Below are 21,864 nucleotides of genomic sequence, written 5' to 3' on the forward strand. Positions count from 1 at the left end.
TTCTTGCTTCAAAATGGTGATGAATCTTTTAAAGAACCAAGACTTTCTTCACATTGGGTGATTGTTCCCTAACATTTCAAAAATACCTATTAACAGTGGCGGCTGGTCAATAGAGGGCCATGGGGCATGGCCCCACCATGAGCCACACAAATAAATAAATAATTATAATTATAATAATCATAAATTATATAAATTGTCAATATTTGTGTTTTTGAACTATGGAATGTACCCAGTAATGTATGTAAAATATGATATCTGCGCAAAATACATGCTTTTCCTGCTCGTCCTCTCCGCCTGTGTGCTCTCTGCTCGTGCTCTCTGTCTGTGTGCACGACACTCTGAGAACGAGCAGCTTGGGGGGCCTGATCGTTTTGGCCCAAAAGAGGCGGGTCTATGAAGCAGTTTAGCCAATTGCTGATTCAAGATATAAATGAGTGACATACAATTTAGCCAATCAGCGCCCTCAAATAGATTCAGCGAGGGGGGCCAGAACGATCAGGCCCCCCTCGCTGCGCGTTCTCGTCAGAAGTCTCTACAGGCGCCCGCGCCAGCGCGAGCACTCCTCCTCCAAGACCCGTTTGAGAGGAGAACTTTGGCGGAGATTCTGCAGCCAAAGAGCTGATATCAGATCAGCCTGACCTCACAATCAGACAGCAGACTCGCGGGAAAGGGAAGCAGTACATGCGAAGCTTCTGTACTAGCTGTACACCAGACAGGTTTGGCTAGCTGGATGACGTCATGCTAATCATTTATTTAGCTTTTTAAAACAACGGGGACGGACAGCACGGACAGTTACGGGAGTGAGGGATGAGGAGGTAAGGAAACATGAGAACACCAGGGTAGGGAGTGAGGGATGAGGAGGTAAGGAAACATGAGAACACCAGGGTAGGGAGTGAGGGATGAGGAGGTAAGGAAACATGAGAACACCAGGACACACATACACAAGCTACATATTATGCAAAGTGAACATCTTTTCTTCTACACAGTTGTCCTCAGTCTCATCTGCTTAACTTGGTCATGGAGGCATCAACATGTAATAGAGATGTTAAATTAACAGTGAAAACTCATCATAGCTTAATTTAACATCAGCATTCATAATTACACTTCATGTTTACTTCTCCTGATCTTTACCTCCTATAACAAGGTCCATAGGGGCATCTCAATAAATGAACATGTTATATTATATTATATAAGTGTTATTTACTGATTGTTTTCGTGTTGGAATACATGTTAAATATTTAACTGCCAAGTAATAATGCGTGTTTGATACTTACATTTTTTTTGCATTAAATCATACTGGGATGTTTGCTGAAATTGATAAGATGGCCCTACCTAGAACATTTTCCACCAGCCGCCACTGCTATTAACATGCGTCAATCTATTTCTCCAGATTCACAACATGTCCTCTCGTACATTTATATGTTGTTCGATGACAAATAAGACGTTTCTAAGACGTAATCAGTTGTAAACTCTTTTCTAGCGATCGGTTTGAACTGAACTCAGAGAAGCTGTTTGCGTGAATTGACAGCCTGTTCATTTCTGCAGGAGTGAGAAGTGCTCTGAAGTAAATCACTGAAAATGTGGCAATTCTTACTGGAAGCCACACTTCACAGACTGATTGTCAGCACTATACTGCGATCTCTTCATTATTCATTCATGTCACCTGGAAATGGTGCGCGCATTGTAAAGTTTAGACTGAGAGGAGTACACAGAAAACATCTGCTGCTACCCAGTGAGCATTTTTTGGTTGAAAAGACGTTTAAAAGAGGTCTATGCCCGACGTTGAAAAGACGTTCAGAATTGGTTCAAAAGTGAAAGTTTTTTCGCCGACTATTTGTAGACGTTGAACAGACGTTCACGCTTAGACCAGATTTAAATGTGATTTGCAATACTATAATTTTTCGTCCTCTACATTGTGCTAATACTAATATATCATGATTTAGAGGCTTACTAAGAAACCACATCCACATTTATCAGTTGAAAGCCAGTATTGGACATCACGTTGATATCTGGTCTAAACGTGAGCGTTGAATCAACGTCTACAAATAGTCGGCTAAAAACCTTTCACTTTTCAACGTGATTTAACCGTGTATTCAACCTCACCGTGATTTAACCGTGTATTCAACCTCACCGTGTTTTAACCGTGTATTCAACGCCGAAATGCTTACAGTCCTTCTGGGTATAGAACACATCAACAGTTTCCACTTACAGGACAAAAGACCAAGTGACACAGCAACAGTTCATTTGTATTTATTAAAGCACAATATAAATATAACAATGTTCTTTATAACAAAACATAATCTCCTTTTCCTTTTTTAAATGTCGTTTTCAAAGCCACACAGGAGCCGGTTTCAGGAGATCTGCCATATTTTCAAGCTGGACATCTGTAAATAAGTATTAGAAAAACATATTGACTTTTAGACCAGTTTTGAACGTCTCTACACCGGAGACCATAGACGTGTCTTCAACGGAACGATGCTGACCTGGATATTACACAATATTGTTTATATATTGCCATAACCCAAACAACAATGTTTTGACCATGATCTATCAACGTTAGTACAGTACATTAACTAACACACATGTCTGCTGTTTACTGTTTAGGTTTACTGTTCGTAAACTGCTAACGCTACATGCTAACAAGCTAGCAGCCTCGCCCGCATGATGATCATAACATGATAGTAATGGTATGGTAATGATATTTCGGTTTGCAATACTGGAATAAAGTAGTTCAAGTACTTACAGAGTACGTCGTTAGCGTGAAGCCTCGTTTATACCGTCAGCTCGTTCACTTCCTCATCACTCAGTAAGAGCTAGCTAGCTCAAATCTTGTCGTGTTTCCAGCCTCTAACTTAGAACAATGCAGAGTCCGTGCGCATGCGTATTCCAGCAGTAAACACTGAGTTGTGTTTTAGTGAACATATGCAGACATAATGTGCTCTGCTCTCATTATGATGTCCTGTGAGCTTCTTGTGGACAGCACACAGTCTATAGTTCCATATTTACGACGTTTTATATGAGACATTGAATGCGTTGAAATGACGTCTTCGTGTAGACCACATATGAACGGACAGCGGAATATGATTTTGGAGAAATACGTTTAAAGTAACCAAAATCGCGTCTCTTTCAACCTACAACTGAACAAACCATCAATATTTTAAAACAAATTGGTGTTTTGTGACACGTTGATATTGTAACCGTAATTTAGCCGGTTCAAAAGACGGTTAAAATACGTCTTAGACGTTCAGACCCCATATCAACGCTTTTTCAACCAGAAATCAACGTTGAAATCCGGGTTAGTGCTCACTGGGTTGGAGAGGCACAGCTGCCTGGAAGGTGGAGGTGTGATTGATTGATGACATTTTTGTGCCCAGGGGATCCAATCATGTAATCACTTTGTATTGATTGACTGTCCCCATTGAGAGACTGCTGAGGCTTTGCCACCATGTGCGCGAGCTAGACCTGGCACGCATTCAAAATCTTATGCAGTCAAATTTGATTCGGGTGGCGAGGTCGCCTGAGTCCACGCGTCGGGGACGCACACAGGGAAGACATGACATAAATCACACTGCAGACGTTTCGCAACACTCACCACAATTCTCTGCTCCAATTCCTCATTATCTTGCATTTATTTCAATTATGATGATTGAGAAATGAATTCAGCTTTACTGTAATTGCATCACATGGTTAATGATCTGATCTCCCTGGAATTTAAATAGGGCTTCAACCTGGGTTTGCATAGTTAATGAGGATCCCCCCCCCCCACCACCACCACCACCACCAACTCTCACTTTCCTGCTTTATTCAGACTTTTCTCTCTCATTTCACATTTCTGACTTATATTTCAAGTGTCAACTTATTGTTACTGTGTGATGTAATTCACATGGTTCCTCCACCAATGGTGAAAGATGGGATTTATGAGTGCAAATGAAGGTATTGTTGTGAAATGAAACATTTAAGGAGCTCGGCCTTCTCTATTTGTGGTGCAAAACACATTTGGCGATGGTTATGCAATTTAAAGCAGTCAAACAAAGATGTTTGTATTTGTAGTAAGAAGATGAAAAGATAAAACTCTTTTCAGTGTGTGGTCACTAACGGGTAGATTTTTTCAGTAATAATAAAGGGGTTTCCAGCTTACTCACCACTTTACATCTTTACAAACAGTTCCACATCCTCACACAGCTGCCTCATTACAAAGGCCGCGTTGCTTATTTCGTTTGCTTCACGTCAACAGCACTTCTTGTCTGTAAGGCAGAGGTTTGAGAGGAGAATCGAGAACCCGTCACCGGTGGGCATTTCTTCTCCATGCTGGCATTTAATAAGCCCCAAAAGATTTCTGCCTCAAAGTCGTTCCAAAGTCAAATTAAGGCTGAGCTCAGTGAACACGTTCATCTTTAAGTCTTGCTGCATCGCGGCTGTAACCTCAGGGGTGGACAAGTGAATGAGTATACCGTCAGCTCCGCCAGGCAGCCAAGAATGAGGAAAGGAGGGAGAAAATATGTGCAAAACCTGTGTGTGTGTGTGTGTGTATATGTGGAAGGGATACTGGGGGGTACTGGGAGTGTGGGGCGGCATCCTCTGCATACAAAAACACCAAAGTAATGAGCGCAACAGTGACACGATATCGTCTGTTGATTCCAGATCACAAGAGGATTGCCAGGCTGTGTCTCTCGCAGGTTATTACCTCGACACCGTGCACGATCCAGTCCTTTTAAAATGGTTATTTCATACACAGACACTCTGAGCTGAGCTTCTTTCTCTCTCTCGCTCATTGTCTGGTTCCTTTCTCCTGCCCTGTCTTCTCTTCCTCCTCCTCCATTTCCTATTCCTCCTCTCCCTTACACTACTACTATCCCACGCAGTAATGGTGCCAGTTTACGTTATTGTTTCCCACACTCCTCATTTCATAAAGAGCATATGGACAGAAACCAGAGCATGTCAGCTTTTTTTGTGGTGAAAAAAAACAACAAAAAATGAGTCTAGAGAAGCACAGATACTGAGCCATGTGTGTTTTTAGCACTGACCCATCGTGACCGATCCGTGGTGTTTGATTTCAGGGGATTTAAAAGTGTTTTTTATCGTTTAAAACAGGGCTGACCAGACAGAAGAACCTCTGGGAGTACAACAGGTCCTCAATCTCTCCTTAAGCCCCACAGCTCGCTAATGAGAGTACGGCGGGTTTAATTGGTTTTATAATGAGCCTGCTTGTAGCAAATGGCACACAAAGTTACACGCACACGCTCATCTACGCACAACAGGCGCGCAAACAAAGACGCACACTTACGCTCGCATACATACAAACACGCTGCGCGTGCACTCTTTCGTCGGGCGCTCTCATTAAATCTGCTGCTGGAAATTCTGTGCATGATCGCTTGTTGGATCAATACACCATCTCATGGATTATTGCGTATCAGGAACACACACACAAATTGCGGCGATCCATGTAGTGCCAAATTAGGCCCAGTTTCTGCTTGTCAACAGAAGAATCCATGAAAGAAAACGCGTGGATGAATCCCTATTTATGGCGACAGCGAGACAAGAAGGCCATCGGTGATCAGGGATCAGATACAAGCCGCAAAGGTTTAGTGCGCCTTCTGTTTGATCTTGTGTGTAGAGATCATCTGCCATTGACCGTGTGAGCGCTTTCATGGTTAAACTTATGTAGCTAGAACTCTTCTTGGTTGTTGTATAGTTTAAAAAAGCAATCCGATCCGCCTGAGATACAGGAAGTGGCTAAGTGTAAATGGGGTCTCCTTTAAGTAGTTAGGACATTGCCTTAAGGTTGGTAAGAACGACTACATATTTCCCAAAAACCTCAGCAAACCTCCTTTTAAGATGCAGGCAGATTCCTTGTGTGGTCCATGTCATGTAACAGCAGAACTGAACTGATTTGCCATTAATACCACATGTTCCTCTGACCTCTGTGAGCTCCTTCATTTCATTTTCTCTTCCCAGCGTCTCACAGCAGACAAGGATATATTTAACCCATGAATAATATTTAAGCCAATAACAGCAGTATCCTTCCTGCTGCTGAAATTCCCTTCGCATAACCTGTGATGGATATAAACAACCCGGCTTAGTATGGCTTCCACAAACAGATATGCAACATGAGTCCATGCGCTCTGAACGAAAACAGCCGCCCTTTTGCTGTGGCCCGGGTTTTGCATCATAAATGCTCGGCTGCACTCTCATCCCGTGAGAGCCAAAGAAAACAAAAGAAAAACAACTGTCACTTGGCTTAACTCAGGTTGGCTCCGTTGTAAAGCTGCCATGAGCGTCACACACTCACCCGAACGTCTCTCCTGTGTGTTTACATGCGGGGTTGATTTTTGAGATCCATTTCAGACGATGGTTTTATTCGTGCTGAGAGGAAACATGTCAATGTCTCTGAGCCCCTGCTTTTCCGCTGCAGACGGGGAAACCTTGTAAAGCAGATGATTGCTATGTTTATGTGGTAACTGCTGTCCAATCTAAAAAAATAAAAGTGTGTCCATATGTGGCCACTCAGTCCAACCTAAACATATGGATGATGACCCAGGAGGCAGGGAGCGTCTGTTAAACCGATCATTCCCAATCTGCCACTCTGACACGGTTTCGTCCGTCCCTGAAGGCCGGTCTGTCCGACTTGAACCAAACGCCAAGATGTTGGTTCATTTAATCTACCAACAAACTTGTCTTCCTCGGCCTTTACGTGACATAGCTGGAAATCAGTTTTTCATCCTTCAAAACATCTGATTTAATGTTCATACAAAACCACCAAAAGTAAATAAGTCACAATTTGGCAAGAAACCACAGATAAATCTTCCATTACAGTGGGACAGAGGGGGCACAGAGTGAAAATACACGCAAGACTAGATATAAAGTAGATGTATACAGACCGTGAGACAGATTTTGGCACCGACTTGACTCAATATTGTGACACGGGCCATGCAGCGACATAAGGGCCAGACAACTGGCCACCTTTTAAGGTTGAGTGGCCGTGCATATGGTCTGATGGAGGACGACAGGATGGAGGAGCGCGGGGCATTGATTAGCCCACATAACCATCACGGCTCTGTGAATGCTAATGAGACGGAGCTCGGGGTAATGAAAACGAAGAGCGTTCAGGGGGAGAGGAGGGGTCACTGAGGTGGAGACGTGTATTACGGGGCAGGACTAACCATTCAGCCGTCACGTTAACCACAGTCACAGAGAGAGGCGCATTGATCCCGGCCACTAGATGCTAGACGCTAAACGCGATTACCAACTGGGTTGGAAGGAGAGGTCATGGCGTGCAGCCTCAACCTTCAGCTGCATGGCGTGCTCCCAAGTCTTCAGACCACAAGTTCTACAAACTTAACCACACTCCTCTCAGCCTCCGCGTGTTCACATCTTCTTCTCTCTCCTGGAGGACACGGTTTCCTGTTCTCTCTTTCCTGTCCTCCATACGCCCCCGGACCCTCCGATCATTCCCATTGTTTGCAGGGTTCCCAGCAACAAAAAAGCAGTGGGGGGGGGACAGTGGAACAATTCATGGCACCCGTATGGTCTTCATTTTGCTGACCGCAATGCAGTCACAGTCCTCTTGTGTGTTGCCATTTGTGTGACTGAGCCGGAGAAAGAATGAATGAGAGGACAGAGAGAGCCGGAGAGAGAGATGGAGCTGCTAAATTAAACTACAGTCAGGAAATAGCAGAGAGATAGACACCTGTCATACATGTGTTATCACAAAATTGCCTGTCTGAATAGCATTTACGATTTCAGCTGCGCCGAGGCATCTGATGGCGATTCGCTCTGAAGACTTTCACCCTCGGCTCCAGCTCCCTTCATGCGGTTATGAAAATCCTTTCAATTTAGCCTCAAACACACCTATTCAGCCCGTGTCCCTCCTCTGAAACTCTATTCTAATGATTTCAATCACCAGATCTCCACTTCCCGGCCCCTGTTTGGAAGCCGTGACTTTGAAAAGTCCAAGTCATTTAGCCGTGCGCTGGAGAATTTCCCCACCCGGTCAACTCTCAATAAGCCATAATGAGTCCACTGTTTGCACATGAGAGTATTTATTCGCAGTGAGCTTAACATTTCCAGCCATTTCTAGGGAAATACTGCCGCTGAGTAGCTGCAGCCAGTCGCTTTTCTTCTTTTTTTTTCCAGCACCGCGCTGCACGCCCTTCATATTATAGCGTGGGCATCCTTCGAATTACATTAATCAGCTCTGAGCTAATTCTCTTACAATGATTGAACGGTGAATGCATCAGTGGCTCGCTCAGGAGTCGCGCTGAGGCAGCTGCAGGGATCAGATTTGCGACGCTTCAGTCAAAGGACCGGTTCCTCCCCTCCCCAGCCTGCAGAGAGTGTTGTCTACCTACGGTGAGCTCTTTAAACATGAAAACGGTTTAATCGTAAATTAAAATAATCGTGCAGTTCCTCAGTGGCAGGTATGACATATGACATCATTGGTTTCCCTCTGAACCGGGATACACGCGTCTTAATACACTCGCTATGTCAGGGAGGCGTCCAGTCGCACTCGGTATGCTATTGTCGTCCTTCTGAGTATTACTGTGCTCTGCAGAAACATTTCTTCTGAAGAAAAATCAATTCCACTCAACACCAGTGATGTGTTTGAAGCTGCCACAGGGTAAGCACAAGTATAATGTCATTCTACACTGTGTCTGCTGCTTACTTGCTAGGATACAGGAGCGTAGACACAGAAATCTGCTGTCCTCCTTCAACTGTAATAAAGAATGAAACCTGGGGAAATGTGTTTGTAGTCTTGTAGTTTTTGGAGCTGAATAAAGCCATTTATAGACCTAATATGCATTTGTCTACATTATCCACAAATTCTCGCTCCCAACTCATCGAATATCGCTGCTTGGTCAGTGGCCCTAACCTTCAAACTATCAGGTCCCCATCTAGTGTCAGCTTTGGACCTGCCAGCGACGAGGTGTGTAAAGAGAAACGTCTTTACAGGAAGTTAGGTTTAGGGAAAGAATCGACTTAGTTAGGGTTAGGAAAGATTGTGGTTGACGTTTACTTAACTGACTAACAATTCATGTGACTACAGATTGACTAACAACACAAGTGACTGGCGAATGACGTGACAAAATAAGTCATGGGACACAAACAGCAGTCTCCTGGGTGAAATTCCTGTGTTTGTTTGAGCCCCAACACCCCTCCCAAAGCGGACCGTGGAACACTTTTCAAAACGTCAGTCGCTAGGATAGTCTGAAGCGTAATTTATGCTTGACGCATCCGCCAGGGTCGCGACCCCTTCACGGGGGTTCCATGGAGCAGGTTTTCACCTGTCCGTGCTAATCCAATCCCGGCGGATTCGGCGTCAAAGATCGAGCTTTGTCGAGCTTGCTCACATTTGTTGTGCAGCATCACCTGAGCAGAGCCACGCCAACCAACTCATTATCGTTGCCACAAAAGGTTACAACCTAGATGTGACTGTACTGACTGAAATGCTAATCATGCGCCCACTAGCATTTAGCTAACAAGTGGAAGCTGTGCCACTGAAAGTTGCATCTATCAACGCCTCCTGCTTTATGACCGAAATAGAAATAAGGATCAGTGAGAGATAATGGCTTCTACCTGGATTCACCTCATTAGCGAACGCCATGCAAAGTGTAAAAGCCCCTTTTTGTTTTCGGCACAGCTCCCCGCAGGGTCATATCACTCAGCTAAAATCAACCACCCCAGGCAACACGACTGTGGCAGATGATGATAGAAATGTCCTGTTGTATATCTGGACCATCGAGAGACGGTGACGGACTCATCCATATGCTGTACGGAGCCCGGAAGGTGAGACTGGCGGCTATCCCTGTGACCTTTCACCCCGGTTCCTCCTGCTTCCTGTGGCAGGCTTGACCTTTGCAGTGGCCCCGCTGCCGGAGAGATCCGCTGATGCCGTTTATTGTCATGCCCCATTTCCACTCAGCCTGTCCATTTAGGGGTGATGGAATAGGACTCGCGAGGTGACCCCGTGCTCCTCGGAGGCTCCTGGGAGTCTGAATCATGGCTGTTCATTCTGTCAGAGTAATGACAATCTCTGGCCTTTAGACGCTCTGCACTTTAAGCGCTAATGATGGATTCCTCGTGCTCCTAACCCAAACTCACTTCCTGAACACATGCAAAACATCGGGTTTTTTCTTGGTCTACCTTCTTCTTATTCCTAAATCTTTTTCTTTTTCTCACTTTATGTCTCAGTCTTCTTACGTCTGTCTCTGTTGTTTCTCTCTTTCTTCCCTTTGCCAGTCTTTGTCTCCCATTGTCTGTCGCCATTTCATTTATTTCTCTCTCTCTCTCTCTCTTTCTGTCAGGCTATCTTGTTTTTTATTTGTCCCCGATGGCTCATCCAATGAAAGAGCTGCAGTGATGCTATCTGCGCTCCCAGTCTGGACCCGTGTGGACCCGTGTGTGTGTGTGTGTGTGTTTGTCTGTGTGTGTCAGACAGATTGCTCCTCATAAGACTGAGGCCTCCAGGCTAATGTCACAACAGTCCTCTCACACACATTTCCTCAGTCAGCTGCATGCCTTAACAACTGTGCAGTAAGCAGAGCCCACGGCTGCTACCGAGTCAATCCGGTTCGATCAAAGAATGAGCCTGCTAGGAGCTTCATGATAATATATCATTACATTATGCATTTGAAATGAAAGATGATGGACAATGAGCGAAATCAACTTCATGAACCTCTCAGAAAGAGGTCATCTTATGTGTGTGGGCTTGGTGTAAGGATCCTACTGTGGTGGGGGAAAGATCTGTGTGAATGATTCATTCCTATAGATTGCCTTTTTTTCTGTACATCTGAAGCATATTTGTGTTTGCTTGCCTACCTTATCATGCCAAAGTGGTTACTCTGTGGCTTTCAAACCTACCTCGATATGTCATAGTTAGGTATGCCATAGGCCATTAAGGGGTCAGTACCGGTATGTTTAAACAAAGTGCTTGTCAGGTTGTTGAACAGCATCTGGAACCCTTTCCAAAACTTTTTTTTTTAAAGACGATGTTTTGCCATTGGTGGAAGAACAAAGTTTGTAATTTTATTAAAACCGACAACCAAGTCCACTTCACATAGCGATTGGCCAGGTGTGTGGAGTTGAGAAAGGAGTCTAGTTGAAATGATTAGTTGATAAAAGTTTTTTTTTAAATATATTTGCTACTGTTATAATGATTTAATAGACAGCAATTGCTAGTAGATTGATTGAGTTAAGATTTTTTAAACACATTTTGGGGCAGATTCTTTCACTAGTTTCTGACCTTTTTTCAGCCATATTGATTCGTCAATTAAGAAAATAATTGGCGGATGAATCATAAATGAAGTCTAAAGAAGAGCATTATTTCGAAACGTCACTCGTGAATGTGCTAATAAATTGCACTTAAGATAGCGACAGTGTTTGGACCTTTATTTATATTTTCATTGCTGTCGTCTTTTGGTCCAGTTTTGGGTCTTTATTGTTTGTCAGATTCATCATTAATGAATATAACCTTCAGGTGCAGGCTTTATCGTCGATTTGAGCTTCTCTCATTTTTTTCAATCTTCACTCAACTACTTCGTTCAACACTTTGAATGCCTTTAAGGTGAGACTGAGTCTGAGAGTGTGCACCATTATCCCCCATGTGAATGTATCTCGCCCCGCTCTGACAGCTCCGGTCATTTCAGTACAGCTATAAACCCATTTGGCCTCCAGACGTGGTCAGATGACGTTTGAACTAGTTCCTGTCAATCATACGCTTGTCAGTACCCTATATTAATAATCAATCCCTTCACCTGATGATGCAAGCACGGCCGAGCAGCAGAAACCTAATACTGAAGAAATACTAATTTAAGGCGTTAAAGGAGAAGGCTAGCGATATTGTATATTTGACCAAAAAGATGAACACCAACAATGCTTTGGTCAATCTCATCATGATTTCAGAATCAACCACTCTGTCTGTGGCACTCATCCTCTTTAAAACAGGTCTCATGTATATATTTAAAGGATAAAGCTGTCATTTCCTGAAACAGCTGGGCACATGCTTTTTTTAAATGGGAGTAAAAGGTGCATCTGTTGCGACCTATTTTCAGCTCTTAGTGGGTATTTACAGCAGCAGGACAGTGTGTATGTGGGGTGACCCAAAATGAACTGCAGTGCTCATATTCATAACATGTTATCCATGGCAACAGCATGGCTCACTGGTGCGTTTGGACAACAATGGAGGTGGGTGGCATAGAGGAATATGATTTATCAGGGTTAAGGTATTCAGCATTTATAGTGTAAATCCTTTTTTGGTTTTAGGCTTTTTATTGGATTCGTTGACAACAAAAAAAATGTTGGATATTACCAAACTTATCCTTGAAACAAATGAAGGATTAACTTCGACTTTGAAACCTTGAGAACCAGAAAAGAAACTCTCAAAACATAATTAGAAAATAACGAGGCTTTAAAAGAACAGGAACAATAATGTTGGGCTTTGAAATACAGATTAGACTTTTAGATTCAGGCGAGTAATTTGAGCCTGCCTACAAGACACAGACAAACACTTACATGTCTGACCGTGTTAAGAAGTAAATGTAGAAATGACTGTCAAGTACACAGAGATAATGTTCAAAATCAGTGAAGAGGTCCTTTACGCCATTAAACCAAAATCCGCCAGGACAGTGATTCACTAGAGCGGCATAATTTCCTGCCGCTAATACAAAGGAATTGAGGGAACAGACACGTGCTTCAGTTGTGGCTCAAGTAGTCACGGGTGATGAATTTACATCAATCTGTCCCAGTCCAGAGGCTGAAGATGTAGTGCTGCATGATTACTGCACCTTTGTTCCGCTGCATAATGTCCTACATAATCACTCTTCAGAAGCTTTGTAATATTATGATTTAGTTTTTTTTAGTGCTATTGCTACAGTTCACATTATCTGTAACCTTATTGATTAGCTTACTTTGATAACCGATGTCACTGGTTTTTGCTAACGGCTGAGAGGGCGTTTCCATTTGAAAAACTCAGATTTGAACTCTGAGAAAGTCCTGATGGCTCATCAGGGTTATGTTGTCTTTAGCATGAGCCCTTCAAATTCTGAACAGAAAGCCATGCCTTATAAATTGGGCACGGTATCCCGAGACAGGGAAGGTTTAATAAAGAGATGCTCTACGTTGCATTGTGGGAAATGTCGGTTCCAGTGTGTTTGGAGTTGTATTCCACAAACTAGGAAATAAAAGTCAATATATTTCTGCCTCTGCTGCATCAATTTTGACTTTTCTTTTGGTCGTCTGTCTCTCACAACTCCCCACACTTTAAGGGAGTGCAATACTAAATCGCTAGAGTACAACTTAATTATGTGCATGTTTTATTTGTTCATGCCTCATTAGGTCAAGGGTTTAAACGAGTGATTTTAACCTTCATACAAGTTAAAAGAGGTTCACAGAGATCTCATCATTTTTCATAACCATCCAGCTTACATCATTTTTAGTTGGCAAGGAACATTTTTCATATTCATCATAGAAATTTGTCAATTCAAGAGTTGCTATTCCTGTGCTTGGATTTGATGCTTGAGATCGCTTCAACGTTTTACAGCTTCATCAATCTCATCCACACGTTTTAGCCATTTTTTGCTGATTTCCTTCGATGTAGCTAGCTAGCTTTGTGGGAACACTTTCCAATTTTTAATCCCGCCTACTAAGCTCTGATTGGTTGATTGTTAAGCCAACTGCTGGAAATAGCAGTCAATGTGAACAACATCAATTCAGCTTGATTGCGAGGTCTGGGATCAGGCTACGTTTTGCATTGGTAAAAACTGAAACAGGAAGATAACTTTTAGAAGAGACAAGAGATGCCAATGGCTCATCAATATCAGCCTAAATAAATCATTTCTGTTTTCTGTAGATAAGTCATAAGCTATTTGTCATCAAGAGGATCCGGTTGTCTCTCTGTAAACAACCAGACGATCCCGTATCGGTGTGCAAAAAAAAGGCAGATCGACAGCTGCTGCTCTCACCTTCTTCAGCCGTCCAGTCCTGGTCCCCAGGAAGATCACACTGTGTCCGTTGTAGATGTAGGAGGTGACAGAGGTCAGCCTGTCCCTGCTCTCAGTGTACACCGTCAGGCCCGACACCAGCTGGGAACCCCCCAGGGGCTGGTTTATATCCAGGCCACAGAAGTGATCATCGATGGGAACAGGCTGCGTGGAGAGAGGGAGGGATGGAGAGGTGAGTGTTGGGGTGAAGTTGAAGAAGGCATTGGGAGTACGAAAGCAGAAAGATGGAAGGCGAGGGGGGGTGTTCAGGAGGTGTGGAGAGGAAAGAGTAAGAAGAAGCAAAAGGAGGGAGGGATAGGAAAGGGGAGAGGAGAGGGCGAGCGGAAAGAGGAGTGAGGATGACAGATGTGAGGAGGGGGGAGGCGGGGGTAACGAGAGAGAGGGGAGAGCGTAAGTGACTGAGATCAGTGTAGACATATACAAACACAAGAGAAGAACTCAAATTGACCTGTGGCAAGCCCCACGTGCACTACGTGCACACAGTTTTCAGGGTTAAAAATGATTACTTCAAAAGGGGCTGCCTCGTTTATCAACAGCAGACTAATTGCTGATGGCAAACGCGAAGAAACGCTGTGAGTTTTGCGCCGGTTTCTGTGATTTTGAGATCAGTTGATCTGACATCACACAAAGACGCTGTACAAGAAGTGTCAGGTTGTGATTAAGCATCAAAGAGAGCCGCGTGCTTCTCGGTCCAGTTACATCTACTAACACGCGCCTCAAATCTTTGCTAATTGCCTGTCACTCAGTGTATGAATCTACCTTTTTAGGGCAACTTATTTCTTATTTCACGTCCTCTGCTTCTTATGCATATTAGCCCTCGCTGTTGTTTTTCTTCCATCAAGCAACGTGCCTCAGCTTTACTGAATGTGACCAGTGAAGTGAACACAAGCTTCATATCTCACCCTATAATGAGCCGTTTTCTTTGTAGTATGCAAGCATTCAAGTCTTCTCTTTTGAAACTAAGTATTGTTAGGATATGTGAATATTTGCCTGATATTCTGCTGCTGAATTTAATCATCAGAATAATGAGATGTATCTTATCCCCTGAGGATGAATCCCACTTGGTCAGGTGATGCCCTGACATTTCATCTTGCGACACCAGCAGGCTGACATTTGTGCTTTTAGGGTGAAAAGTCTGAACAGGTTTTGGATGGATTGCCATGAAATTTGGCACAGACATTTATTAGGTTGAATTGTTGTTACAAGTAAATACCTTCAGTTTTTTTTTCCATCAACCTCACCTTTATGTTTCGTGCAAATCATCAGCTGTTAGCACGCTACCACTTCAAACTGAGACAGTGAGCTTGACGCACGTTGTGCCTGCTGCTATAAATGCTGTTTTGTCTTGTTAACCCAATAATTGGCAGATGGTGACATTGGAATTTTCTTAGAGTCTAAGATTGACAGCGACAAGCAAAAAGTGTGAGTGAAGCAGCAGAATAAAACCATATATTTTCAAGTAAGTATCTTAAAATAGGCACATCTAAAAATCTGGACAGAGGAAGGAAATGATCTGATATCAGTGTTGGTTTTCGAAAGCAGATAGTGGAGAACAAAAATGTAGATGCAATGGGGAAAATCTAGAGATTGTCTACTGCTTTAAATATCTTGAAGTCATTGTGAATTATAATGGTCCGTTGAAGACTGCCATTGAAGGGCAGCATAAGCAAGCCTCCCATGCAATGTTTGTCAATTATTTTGTAGAAACAATGTTGAAAATTTGATTCACCTTTAGATATCACAAGACCTTTTTGAGAAGTGAGTTACACCCGTTATGCCATATGCTTGTGAATATATATTGGTGAAGCTACACCTCAGATTTTGTAAGAATACCGTAAAAGTTAAAATGACAACCTGCAATAATACGATCGATGGAGCAGGTATGATACCCACTCTGTGTGGCAGTTGAAAAGGGAATTATTGGCTGCTGGGAGGAGGCTGAAAAAAGGTAAAGGAACTGAACTCAGTCGTATAACATACAACTATTTGCCTGCATGATTTGGGTATGTATGCGTCGGTATATGGGTCTTGCAGGTTAATCAGATACTGGATGACACAAAAGTGTGACAACATCAAGTGGTTGGAACTTACTGTTGAACAGAGGCTGAGAGATCAGGTCATGCTAAAGTGGCTAGTTGAGGTAAGAAGTATGACATTATTATGCAGAATTTAAACAAGAGTCTAGATTGGTGAAGTATCTCTTGTATGAAAGCGAAACGTACAGCCACACTTTTTGTAACTTTAGAGTGAACGGGCGACTGTGGCTAAGTGGATAGCAGGGCCGTCTTTGAAATCAAAGCTCCATACAAAAGTGCTCTGATTAGCGTTGTGGAATTAATCTCCTCCAGCTCTTCTGCTCTCGCGGGATCCTGGAAACCTGAATGGTGTCTTCAGCACAGCTCTGGCTGCCTGCCTGACAGCTATTTAGGCTTCAATCATGGTTGTGGATTATGAAAGAGCCAACTTTCAGCAAAATCTATATCAAAGCTCACCGCTGTGCAAGTTTCACAATTGGTCTAAACTTGTGAGTGTTATAGGCAGTCTGGTCTCCGTAGCATTACATTCTCATCCAACAAAACCGTATCGTCAATTGTTTTTTCAAGAGAAACGTATTTTTTTTGTTTACGTTTTTTTTTGACGTATCACAAATACGTTTCTAATCCATGTAGGGAGGAGGTCAGTCGAACACACACTGGACTTTCACCCAGGACACTACTGTTCGTGTCTCATTTGAAATCAAAAGTCATCGTTGAGACATTTTCAATTAAGTCAGAAATGTAAATAACGTGACAAATTATTATTTGAAGCCAAATCGTGATGTTCTACTCACCATATACAAGGCCTTTTGTTGTGTTTTACTTTTTCAATTTACAGCATCAACCACATGTTTAAAACTGCAACCGCAAACTGGAAGAAAACACGTTTCCCTCAAAACATATCTGAGAGTGCAATTTAGTTGTAGTAGAACATCATTTTAGGGTTAGTTCGTAAGAGGCAAAAATCAAAGGGTCCACCTACCGCCTTGGTGCACTGCACGTCTTTTCCCAGCAGCCAGTGCAGCTCCAGGTTTCCCTCTCCCTGGTAGCAGGACTGCAGCCGCTCCTTGATGCGCGTGTTGATGTCCTGGATGGTGAAGACGCAGAGAGCGGAGTGCTCAGGAGGGTCGTGGCACTGCTTCTGTCCCTTGGAGAACACGGCAAAGAGCACGTCCTCCTGGGCGCTGATGTTGAGCGACTTTGCCAGAACCCTGCCGGCCTTGGACAGGTAAGCCGCCTGCAGCAGACGGTACTCCTCGCCTTTTTGCACGCACCCCACAGGAAGCGACACGTACGAGTGGAACTTCTTGTCGCCTTTGCAGAGGCGGATGATGCGAGACGTGTAGAACAGGTCGCCGGGGGAGCCGCCGGCGGGCATCCCGTTCTCCGGCGTCTCCGGCTGGACGGTCAAGAAGTAAACGAAGCTGCCGCTGGCGAAGCCGTAGATGTAGTAGATGTCAAAGTGTGGGACAAGGGCGAGTGTGTCCGAGGGGATTTTAATAAGAGAGGAAACAAAGTCGGTGTGAAGCTCGTAGTCCAGCATGGCAGAGGATTCTGGGTCGCGAGGCAGCTTGCGGCTGGAGATAGTTGGGAAGTAGTCCTGCTTGCCACCGACGGCCGTGCCGATGTAGAGGGTGGCATCCTGACCCTGCGAGGGCACAACAACCCCGTACATCGTCCCCGTCTGGTTGTCACTGGACAGGTAGTGTTCCTTCTTGTGCGTGGGCTCCACGAGGATGAACAAGTCATCCAGCCTCATCAACTTGCAGACGCCCTGGTAGAGACTCCCGCAGGCCAGCAGCCGGTTGTGCGAGTAGTCGATGAGCAACAGTTTGTTCACGTTGTTAGTAGAGGCAAGAGGCTCAGAACAGGGCTGGACAATCAGCGGAGGGTAACACGCTTTGTTGTCGTACTCTGGCCCCGTGTCGTGGGACACCAGGAGGGTGAGGTTAGCTGACAACTTGTAGATTCGGTTGACAGCTCCGATGTACAGAGCGCCAGTAGACTGATGCACAGTCAGGTGGTTCAGCGACCACTCCCTTCTCTCTGATTGGAAGGTGTTCAGAGTCTGTCCAGCAGTCGTCCTGTGAGTCGTAGAGATTAGAGTCAATAGCCACAGTGCCAGGGACCATGACATGACCTTTGGAGGACGGTGACCTTTAGTGAGGCCGCAGTAAGTCCATCTTTTATCCGAGCACGTTCCCATCCCCACGTGGTTCCGAAAAAAAACAAATACAGAGGTGAGATAAAACACCTGGGGTTGTGTGCTGAAGTGCGGTCTGGTCCTTTCAAGAGATCTTCACATCATTCTGAAAGAGAAAATAAAGACATTTGTTTTAAACTCGAAAAATCCTTGAGTGTTTTGAGAGTGGAAAAACGGCTTTCAGGGTATCATTAGATATATGATCTAACGACATATATGAGCTTGTTTTCTCCTCGATCTCTGCTTAGTAAGACAAATGAGACATCAAAGAAACAAGTAATCATTTGTTCAAACTGTCAGCCCATATTTACTAGCCCGAGAGATGTTCCAATATTCCCCCTATACAACAGGGGGGCTCATTGTATCCGCCTGTCTGTAAGAGAGAACTAACCGTGGCTTATTGTTTGAACAAAGCAACGACACGCCGTAGCTGTGCATTCCCTCTGTTTGGGTGGCTAATTTAATGATCCAAATGTATTAATTATGTGTCCATATTTTGGGCTCCCTGTTTTCCTTTCTCCCCTCTGCCTTGCTCGTTTAAATGGTTGAATCCAGGAGGAATTAATCACTCTCCACCGCGGCCGACATTCCTAAATTAATCAGGCTTTTTCTAGGGATGGCAAGGAGTCATTAGAGATTCAGAGCCAGGCACCATCAACCCTCACACTTCCCTGTTTAGCCATTAGCATATTTTATGTAGATGTTTACAGGGGACGAACACTGTCCCTCAAACAGGCGATGGGCTGGAGGATGGATGAGTTAGACACATGGCAAAGGACGTTTGGTGCGTTAACTGTATTTTTCCGCCTCGTCATAACTATTGTGTGTTTTAGTTTGATGCAACAGATGAGAGAAAATACCGTCATTTGAAAAGAAAAAAAAACATTTTTTTATCTCAAAATAAAGACAGATGATTAGTGAAGGCAACATATCGTCGTAGATAAAGGGGCGTCGGGTACACGGTTACTTCATCGTAGTCCATTAATGGAGTAATAAAACTGCCTACGTAGGAGGAGGGGCCGTAACTTAAGACACCTCGCCCTAAATCCTGTCCGTGTGTCACCAGAAGCTTCTCCAATATGGCTCCTAAAGGCTGTTTCTGTCTCCCCCTTTGTCCTCGCCAGCAGCCCCTTCACACTCCTCTAATAATACCTTCTTTTTTGTTTTAAATGACTCAAACCCTTTCAGTGAAACACCTTTTTAAAGATATCCTGCCAAAAGCTTCGATGGCAACTGCCGCTAATGTAAACAGGGTGTTTTGCTCAGTGAGACTTCCCGGTATAGGTAAAGGTTAAATGAAGACAGCCATGTCAGATTCTAATGCCAGGGTCACGATGCGGTGGGTGCTCTCCATTGGCCGTCTCGCAGGACGTCCGGCTGAGTTGAGAGGGAGCCAGCGATGGAGCGGATGGACTGACACTGAGCTGGCTGGGCCGAGTCCAGCTCCACTCCAGCATCTCCTGTCCATCTGTCCCCGCCACGCTCGCACCGCGGGACGAGTCACTCCAGTGTCTCGACCTACTCTGCTCAATTTGGCACGTGCAGAGTGCGCAACCCTACCCGTAATTGGCCACCAAAGAGCAACATCTGACACACGCTCTATTGCTGAATTTGAATCTGAAGTTTGATGCTTGCTTTTCTCGAACTGCAATACGTGACATTTACTCAGACCGATGTGAGTCACACTCTGGCTTATCTCTATCTTTGTCTAGCTCCGCTTGAAATGTTGGATGACTGAAGCTTCTTCTTTTCTCTTCTACTTTTTGTTCCCAACTGGACACAAAAACTGCGTTTGCTGTTATTGGTTCTCAGAAAGCTGAGATTTGGCAAGACGTGTTGGCTGCAATATTTACAGCTTCTTTATTTTGAGCAAAAATGCTGTCCAGCTCATTCCTTCAGAAAATCCCTCAAATCATCTGCTTTGCAAGCTGATGAGTCCCTGAACCCGTTTCTGTGTGGATGTAACCACGATATTCTATCATTTGTCCTTTTTATGTGAAGACCCGATGAAAATAGTATTCAGGCGTTTTTGAAATGTCGCAGAGGAAGCAGTGACAGCCCTTTATTTTGATGGCTTCTGGGTAAACTAAAATATAAACTCTTTGAAGCATTCATTCGTTTTGTTTTCAGTCAACCAAATTGCCTGAACCAGAACACCGGAGAACTCCGGTCACCGGAAACCTTTACTCCCTGCAGTGCCGAACCTTTTTTCTTCTTCTTCTTTCTTTTTAATGCAGCTCTTTAGAGTGAAAGGGGATGCTGGAATGGGAAGTAAGGAGCTGTTTGAAAGTGGGCGGATTATATCACAAAAATCAGACTCAATGCTTTGGGCATATTCTCGAGCTGTCACAAAAGGGAACAGAAAAGAGATTTTGTGGTTAATTCAACTGGTCTCTACTTTGTGGCATCCAACAGAATCTCAGCGCTTTTGAACATCTCTTGTTTAAATCACACTGAAGACCTCCTGCTGACGACCTAGTGCAGTTTGCATTGTAATCTTATCAGAACCTCAAGCTCTGTCCTTTTTCTCAACTAGACATTTATAAGACGGCGCTCTAGATGTCCGACGGCAAATAGCAGACCAAATGATATTTGCAAAGCCAGCTTTGAGTCTGGTCTTAAACAGCAGACGCCAGCAGTGCCACCCAGAGGTTAATTCAGTGTTGAGAGTCTCCAGTCAAGAACCCGAAGAGGATTTACTTAACACGGAGGAAAAACAAGAGGAGAAAATAGGAAGTGCTGGTGGCAAACGAAGCCGGGCAGGCGAGCAGCAGCCTCATCGTTTCATCCATTTCTGTTCTCCCGGCTTTGGTCATGTCTAAGGCGTGCAGTCATGCTGCTCAGTGTTTACCCTGGATTATAGAGACAAGTCTTTGCCCCGCGCAGTCCTCCCTGCTGAATTCTCCGCCTCGCCACTCAGACACGCTCGAGCCGAGACGTGACTCATTCACCCTCACACACACACAGGAGCATGGGTTTGCAGAGGCCTCTGGGGACGCGAGGCTCTCAGCGGGCACCAATCGCGGCTCAGATGAGGGAGAAGCCGGCCCTCCTGTGCTCCACAAACACGACCCTCTGACCTGGATCGAGATCAGTGGAACCAAATCCATCCTTTGGGTTCAGCCTTCACTCCGGTCAAACACTGTCATGGCGTCTGTAGCGCCCTTTTAGGCATGATTCACAGGGATGGTTAGCTTCTTCTTCTTTTTACCTCTTGTTTGTTTGACCCATCTGCCATCAGAGATGAACTCAAATGTTCTAATGGGATATTTCTTTGTTTGGTTGTCTTTGTGCATCAGTTTCAAAGCTCGCTCAAGTTCGATAGCATGAAGCTGGGCTCAGCAAACATTTGTCTTGTGGTAAATTCACAAATTCTGATAATATTACTGATAGTATGTAAGAAAAACTGTGAAGATTGCACCATTGTGAGACATCATGGGTTTAGAAAACCCAATTAAAACCCAGTGGATGATGTCAAGAAACATCTGTATTCTTTCTGTATTCTGTATTCTAACATAGCAATAAGATGGCACAACATGATTGTTTTTCACTTTTAAGAAAGACAGATTTAGCAGGAACAGTATGCCGTTCAAGCTTATCTTATTTTGGATTGTAGGTTATAGGTTTGTGT

The 21,864-nt window shown here is 44.1% G+C and overlaps 1 protein-coding gene across 1 annotated transcript in view; it reads right to left on the reverse strand.

Moving 5' to 3' along the window:
- The window catches only part of LOC306775343 (plexin-A2-like), a gene marked incomplete at both ends in the record, with an annotated part of 60,210 nt that extends 41,974 nt beyond the window's left edge, over nt 1-18,236 (reverse strand). The window contains 2 exons of the mRNA XM_079265691.1: nt 13,956-14,138; nt 17,013-18,236. Coding sequence (XP_079121817.1) covers nt 13,956-14,138; nt 17,013-18,236 — 1,407 coding nt within the window. The remainder of the gene's footprint in view (nt 1-13,955; nt 14,139-17,012) is intronic.
- Nucleotides 18,237-21,864: the final 3,628 nt, after the last annotated feature.

Source organism: Melanostigma gelatinosum (assembly GCF_949748355.1).
Source record: "Melanostigma gelatinosum genome assembly, chromosome: 3".
In the NCBI taxonomy this organism is placed as follows: Eukaryota; Metazoa; Chordata; class Actinopteri; order Perciformes; family Zoarcidae; genus Melanostigma; species Melanostigma gelatinosum.